This window comes from Miscanthus floridulus, chromosome 9, assembly GCF_019320115.1.
Source record: "Miscanthus floridulus cultivar M001 chromosome 9, ASM1932011v1, whole genome shotgun sequence".
Classification (NCBI taxonomy): domain Eukaryota; kingdom Viridiplantae; phylum Streptophyta; class Magnoliopsida; order Poales; family Poaceae; genus Miscanthus; species Miscanthus floridulus.
Window position 1 is genome coordinate 90,917,222 of NC_089588.1, and position 7,357 is coordinate 90,924,578.

A 7,357-nucleotide genomic window follows, 5' to 3' on the forward strand; every position below is an offset into this window, starting at 1 on the left:
CCTATGATCATAAATTTAGATACGAAACAAAGCACAAGGGACTTGGGAAAATATTTACGTTATGTTAAAAAAATATTATAGAATTATTTTCTGCACCTCAACGTGTTACTTTCTCTCGACGTACACAAAATGGACGTTGGTGATAAAAAAAAACCCTGAAAACCCAATACCTGGGAAAGTATTTTGACCCCATTCGCTCGGAGGAATTTAAAATAATCTGAATAAATTTAGAGGAAGTTGTGAGAGAAAAGTACTGTTCTAAATTAAAAAAAAAACGGATCAATCCGAATTTAGTGGCAGCGTTTCTGCGCATATTTCCCACGGCAAAGAGGAGAATTTCCCTAGAGAGAGAGAGAGAGAGAGAGAGGCAGATGTGATCGTCTGCGGCGGGGGCGAGAGAAGAAGGCCAAGGCGAGGCGGCAATGAGCAGCACCACCGCCGACCCCTACCCGGAGAGCATCGGCTCCTGCCACCCTCCCACCCCTCCTGCTTCCCCTCCCCCTCATCCAGCGCCGGCGGTGGTCCTCCGCGGCGCTCCGGTGAGGCGGCAGCTGGACTTAGCGGACGCCGACGCCGACGCCGATGCCGGCGCAGGCGCCGGTGGCGACCAGGACGACTACGACGACTTCATTCTCAGCGCTGTGGATGACATTGAGCGGGGCTATAACGAGGCCAAGCGACGCGCCCCGCCGTGCGTCTGCAGGCGCGGCGATTGCGCGGTGCAGCGGGACAACAAGTGCGGCCGGTGGATGTACGTCTGCTCATCGCAACCGGTCAGCCTCCCCACTCACCTCCAACTTACGTCTGCGTTTCTTTGAGTGCTTTGGGTTGGGAAATGCGGTATGCGGGGGTTTCACTGTTTAGATGGGGGAAATTTCGGTTCTTGAATCGTGTTAGTGAAATGTGTTAGGATAGAAGAGGCGGATTTGAAGACGTTACAGTTGGGGGGAGTTGAATGCTGGATTGCAGGGACCATTGTTTTGGCTTCAAGAGCTCTTGCAGGGGCATGCTTGGCTTGACGATGCCCAAGCTGCTTCATTTTTCTGAGTAAACAGCGGTTCTGGTTGTGGTTGGTGACTTGTATGGAATGTAGTGGTCCAGGGGAAATTGCAGTTTGCCTGGCCCCAATTTGGTAGTAACCTGTCGCTTTCGGCCAATTTGGGTGAAATTGAGGGTCAGGTTTCCCAGTTGCCTGCAAAGAGCATAGTTTTTAAGGCGTCGCCTAGGCGACGACTAGTCGTCCGGGCGGATTTTCAAGCACGGCGTCGCTGTCGCCGCACCGTCCCGGCGTATGGCGTCGCCTTGTGGTCGAAGGCGTCGCCTAGTCGTCCTTCTCGCTGAGGCGGACGCCGCGGACGTAAAAGGCGCGGGGAAAGAGCGGCGCCGCGCGCTCGAGCGGGCGGGAAAAGAGCGGCGCGACGCCCTCGCGTGGGAAAAGCAGCAGCGCTGCGCCTACACCTCCCGCCAAAGCTCCCAATCCCCATCGCGTCTGAGAGAGCGAGAGAGGAGAGGGAAAGGAAGGAGAGAGGAAGAGAGGAGAGGGCGGCGACGCACCTCAAATCCGGCGGCGGCGGCGGCGCAGGCGACTGCCCCGCGCAAGTCCGTCCTAGTCACGCGAGGCCGCCCGTCCGCGCGACTCTGCTCCGCTGCTGAGGCCGCCCGTCCCGTCCGCGCGAGGCCGCCCGTCCGCGCGAGTCCGACTCCGGCGCCGTCCGCTTCTGCTCTGCTCTGCTCCGCGACTCTTCTCTGCTCTGCTCCGCGCGACTGGCAGGTATATCCTCCCCTCCTCTTTCCTCTGCTGCTCGTTGCGGCTCTGCTCTTCCTCCGCGACTCTGCTCTGCTCCGCGACTCTGCTCTTTCCTCTGCTCGCTGCGGCTCTGTATGTTAGAGTATGTGTATGGCGTCGCCTCGCCGCGCGCCTAACTCGCCTAGGCGTCTGGAAGGGGGTGGAGCGCCGCACCTCGCCTTACCGCCTTAAAAACTATGGCAAAGAGAACTTCAGATGTGATTTTCAGCCTGATGGAGAATTTACCCATCCATCAGACCATCACTAGTGTCGTAATTTTAATGTAGAACTTGGATAAAGTAATTTTTCTTGTGCAGATTATGGCAACCATTTTTGTGACGATAGTTATTATTAGTTTATTACTAAGTTTAGCAAAGGATCTGTGCGTTTGGCCAGCTAGCTGTCTGGCACTTTTTTGAGCAATAGTCTGTCACTTTAACATGGAGGAAGTTCTTGTTGTCTTCTGCTGTTATTACAAGTTTGCAAGCGGGTATGAGAATCACATTATTCAAGCTTCTGGCTGAAAAATCATAATGTCTGTCATGTCTGTTGTAGAGCAGTTGAGTTGGTGAAACACTGAAACTGCATCACGTAATTATCCAACCTTGGTTAACTTTAAACTACTATACTCATTGAACAGAACACCTTGTGTCTCCTGTGTCAATGCCCGTACCCTCTTATGACTTCATCCCAGAAGATTTGGAATCTGTTACTATTGCTTGTGACCACGTGGAATCTTTGCTCAGAGAAGAGATTTTTGATCAGTAGCACACTTATTAAAAACATCACAAGATGCATGGCCCTACTGAATTTTTGTCTTTTGCTAACTCATCAGAATCGTTTGTCTCCGGAACTATCTATTTGTCTCCGGAACTATCTATCATACTGTACTGATTTGAGCACATTTCTGTCTCGTGAGACACTGTATTAGTAGTTTAGTATGTACCCAGTCCCAGTGAGATATAAGCATTTGGGACAGTGTCTCTTGCAGTTCTATAACATGACATCAAATTTTTACTCCTAAAATATGAAGTAAAAGGAGTATCATTTTTATATGTTGGAGACATTCTAGGCTTCTAGTATGCGTAAGAACCAACAATATGGTATATTGTTAGATGAAATGTAGTCTCTAGTGCTGTCCTGTCTATTTTTGTAAGAACCTCTCATGGAAGCTTAATGGCCCATAATTAGCAAAACATGTGGCACTGTTCACTAAATATTAGGTCATCTAACAAACCACCACCCAACCATATGTGATAGATGCTTGGGGTAGTCATGTAATGCACATAAAGCAGTAATAATCAGCTAAATATGTTTTTATTGAACACGCAGGAGAAATCAGCCGAATATGTCTTTGTAGACCCTAGAACTTGTTGCAAGTTTTCTATGTGCCCAGTGTATACACTACAAATCAATCCCTGAAAACCTTAATTTGGAGTTTGTACTGCTTCAGTGGCATCCGTAAGTCATCACATTAGGTTTTCAAAATATATATATTTATGACTTAAGGTTTAGTGTCATAACACATAACCATTATCCTCACATTTTCCTACAATATGCTCCCACACATAACTTAGGGAAAATGCAATCAAAACCCGTATTTTTCCTAGACAATGTTTTTTTGGTGACATTTCTAGGTGCATTCACTTTTTTTTTCTTTTTTGCATTATATCCTTTCCTGAAGCAGCAAGTTTTGTCTTGTGTATACAAGTTTGTTCAAGTTTCATCAATTGTTCAGGCATGTTTCTTTGAATCCCATTGTATTTACTTCTTTAGTCATCTACAAATTGAGTGTTTTATTCTTCATTATGCAATGAACTTCAATTAACTTGCAAAGTATTTTTGACTCACAAACATATAATTGACAACGTATTTACTTGTTGAACATGGCTTTTCAGAAGTGCAAACATGTTGCCATGTGTGAGGAAGTTGACCAGAATCCACAATCACCGCCTGCTGTTAGGAGTGATCCTAAACCAAGCAATCCTTGTGTGTTCAGCATTCCAAGGATTGCTGTGGCTGATGCTAGAACACGAATTAATAATGTTAATCCCCAAGGTGCTGGTGCTACAACTCCAGTTAATGTCAGTCCCCAGGCTGCTGTTGCTAGAACTCCATTTAATGACACAAAAGGTGTTGGCGCTACGACTCCAGTTCATGTTAGTCCACAAGGTGCAGGCGCTACGACTCCAGTTAATGTCAGTCCCCAGGCTGCTGTTGCTACAACTCCATTTAAGTACACTTCGAAAGGTGTTGGCGCTATGACTCCAGTTCATGTTAGTCCACAAGGTGCAGGCGCTACGACTCCAGTTAATGTCAGTCCTCAGGCTGCTGTTGCTACAACTCCATTTAATTACACTTCGAAAGGTGTTGGCGCTACGACTCCAGCTCATGTTAGTCCACAAGGTGCAGGCGCTATGACTCCAGCTCATGTTAGTCCACAAGGTGCAGGCACTACAGCAGCAGTTAAAGCTAGTCCCCGATGGCATAGATCTAATGATGGACAACTAATCTGCCAATGTACAGCAGGGAAGTGCAAAAGATTGAGAGTGGGCAACGAAGACTGCTATGTTTGTCCTATACCCAAGGTAATGCTTTTTGTGGTAATTGTTCTTTTTTTTGTTCCTCTTGAAATGTTTTAGTGGTTAAATTATGTAACTATGATCAGGTATGCTGTTCTTTTATTAACTAGATATTTTAGCTCCTGAGATCATACTATCATACTGTTTTTTCTTTTGTTTATTTGTCCCAAGAGAAGTCAAATAAATAATGAGAAAAGCATGAATGATTCTCTTCCTGTGAGAATTTGAAGATAGATAAGTTGCTTAGCAGCCTAGCAATATATATTTTAGTGAAGTTGCTCCAGCAATCCTACAGTTGCACAATGTAGCATAACGTGCAAGTTAGCAGCTAAGGTGGTGGAGAGCCTGTTTAACCTATCTCCCCACCCACCCACTCAGATTTGAGCGCTAGGAATGTTTGCCAGAAATCCTATCCATTTTTGTTTTTTCCACCACGGACGAACCGAATTTTTGTTTTTTCAACCACGAACAAAATTACAATAGTTTGTTATCCATTTTTGTTTTAAGGAAAAGTTTATGTTTTCTGCCAATAGGAATGCTACAATATTATACTTTATTTCTTATTTATCAATACTGAATCCTAAGACTTTTGCACTCCTATAATATTCAAGTTAGATACTGTTGAAAAAATTTCTTAAGCGTCCTACAAGTTTAGTCCAGTTTTTGTCCAATGTGTTACGACATAGATGACAGCATCAAGAAAATAAATTACTAAATTACGGACATCTATATCTGAAATAACTCTGAGATGTAATTGGCAGGTAGTTTTTCTTAAAATCATCTATTTTTGCCCCTTTGATTTGTTTACTATTGTGTGCACATTCCCTCAAATTATTGTTTATGAAAGTGAAGAATTGTTAAACCATTTCAAAACCGCAACTTGCATCTGAGATTTGGCCAACCTAGGAGGAAAAAGATGGCGTTGGAAACAAGAAGAAATAAGCACACACATTTGAGCCAAACAGGACTTGAACCTGGATGGTAGGAGTGTACATCCACACCTCCCACCAACTGAAACTTGGTTCAGTTCCTTCGATCTGATTCTGAGATACTGTCTTGACTTTTTAGCTTTTCCATATTCTGGATCAGTAACTTGATGTTGGGATCACAATCCAATATTTTGGAGTCTCTAAGCTACTTTTAACTTTATGTTTCCTGCTACATGCAATTGACCAGCTGCATTACTGTGTATTCTGCAGGGACAAGGTGCATGCAGTTTCAAGGTGCCAGTAACAGATGTTGTTAAAGGACCACCACAGGTTGGGGACTACAATACAATGGAAGCCCATGGGAACACTGCAGTTGGAGTCGGAGACAACAATGGTAATGAATCAGCCAATCCTGCTCAACCTAATGACGATGAGTGGCCAATCCCATTTGACGTCATCAACAATGAAATCGTGCTCACAGGTCAGGCAGCGCCCCGTGCTGTAGTCCACCAGAATTCACCAGGCACGCCGTGCCAGCCGACTGCCATGGCGAAAACACCCGCGACATCGCCCATGACGCCTTTTGGTAGCCGCAGCCCCATGACCGGGCGCCCCTGCTACGGATGCGGTGAGGAAGGGCACTGGATCAGTGCCTGCCCTAAACGATCTTCCCGAAGTACCTGTTTCCGTCGCGGCATGGTCGGTCACAGGCAGGCTAATTGTCCCCAGCCGAGAGGGTCTTAGAAGCATGTGAACTGATGATCTCATCTCATGCTGCTTTGGGCTATTATGTGCCTCATAAGCAATCAGGGCTCAGGAGCAGTGCTAATGTTCCTGCTTAGTAACCTTAATCGGCTTTGGCATGGTAGCTAAGTATATAATAATATAGAGAGACAATAATATATGTTGAGAGGTAGGGTGGGACAGCTGTGAAAAGGGTCTGTAATTGGGCCCATTATCTGCTTAGTTTAGTTAATTAACTTAATGTTAGGTCGTAATATCTATTGTACACACAAATATGCAGTAACAGTAAGCACGTCTCTGAATGGTACCCTTCAAGAATGGGATGAACTGAGGACCAATTAATTGTAATGTAAGGTGCATCCTTAAATATCCCTGCTTGTGTTCTTCACTAGTAACTGGTGTTAGCGTGCCAGAACGCTGGTTCTGCACGGTTGGTGTTGTGTTGGAACTACTGAATGGAGTGTTTTCTGGAGCATATGGGTTTGCAGCTCAGCTCTTGGGCAAGCAAAAGGTTTTCCCATCTGTCGTAAACCTGTCCCTTGTGGCATTGCAACCCTGAATTTCTGACGGATGGATTGCAGCGATTTTCACAGAAATTGCCCAAAGCCCTGGTCAAATCCTTGCGGACTGAACTTTGCCCGCTTCTGAATTCGTCCAGGTTTCAGATCCGGTCACTCAGTGCCAGTGGGTCGTTGAGTGAGGGACGGTCAGACGACGGGCATGTGCGCGGTCAGGGACTCTTCCTCCCTGTTGGCTCCGACTTGACCGTACCCGACCGACTCGGATGGTCGTCGTCGTCGCCGAGGTCAGTCTGGTTCAGCCAATGGAGCTGACGGTCAGAGCTGGATGGAGCTGGGCCGGCGCGCGATGAAGGATGGCCGGAAACTTCTTCGCTTTGACTCTGAATTCTTCACGCAACGCCTGTTGGAGTTGGAGTATCCGTTTGTTTTTACATGAAATGTGAAGTGTGCGTGGGCGCCCACATATATATGCGTACATGTACGAGTACGTCATTGCCATTCTAGTTGAACATAGCTGTCGTGGAAAGACTAGATGACTTGGGCGCCCCTTTAGTTTCTGTACACACGTGCGCCCCGGTGCAACAAAAAATCCCAGCCGGATGCGTTTCCGTGGACGATCGAGATGAGATGTGATGCCATCATGCCTGGCTGGACGACTGGCTTGTATACTCTCAGCGTACCACCATCGCCGTCGCTGGGCTGATCCTCCGTTTTCAGCTTCCCTCCACCACAATAATGAACAAAACCAATCCTTTTTAATTACTGTAACTAGTGGACGTGCACGTGGGATACGCA

The 7,357-nt window shown here is 46.4% G+C and overlaps 1 protein-coding gene across 5 annotated transcripts; it reads left to right on the plus strand.

The window, feature by feature from the left end:
• Positions 1–365: 365 nt before the first annotated feature.
• LOC136482367 (uncharacterized) lies at positions 366–6,379 on the plus strand. Of its 5 annotated transcripts, none has more exons than XM_066479581.1 (4): positions 366–773; positions 3,685–4,374; positions 5,568–5,691; positions 5,779–6,379. In XM_066479581.1, the coding sequence occupies exons 1-4, from the start codon at positions 423–425 to the stop codon at positions 6,039–6,041; spliced, it is 1,428 nt and encodes a 475-aa protein (XP_066335678.1). In that variant the 5' UTR covers positions 366–422; the 3' UTR covers positions 6,042–6,379. The 5 variants fall into 5 exon arrangements, with proteins under 5 accessions (XP_066335678.1, XP_066335677.1, XP_066335679.1 ...); XM_066479580.1 differs by having other exon boundaries at positions 3,685–4,231; positions 4,316–4,374; positions 5,568–6,379; XM_066479582.1 differs by having other exon boundaries at positions 3,685–4,075; positions 4,313–4,374; positions 5,568–6,379.
• Positions 6,380–7,357: the final 978 nt, after the last annotated feature.

What these genes read in the sequence shown, in the direction of transcription:
- LOC136482367 (XM_066479579.1), top strand. Translation starts at nt 423, where the DNA reads ATGAGCAGCACCACCGCCGACCCCTACCCGGAGAGCATCGGCTCCTGC. An exon ending in ACGTCTGCTCATCGCAACCG is followed by an intron (nt 774 to 3,684) that starts GTCAGCCTCCCC and finishes ATGGCTTTTCAG; the next exon opens with AAGTGCAAACATGTTGCCAT. An exon ending in ATGTTTGTCCTATACCCAAG is followed by an intron (nt 4,375 to 5,567) that starts GTAATGCTTTTT and finishes TGTATTCTGCAG; the next exon opens with GGACAAGGTGCATGCAGTTT.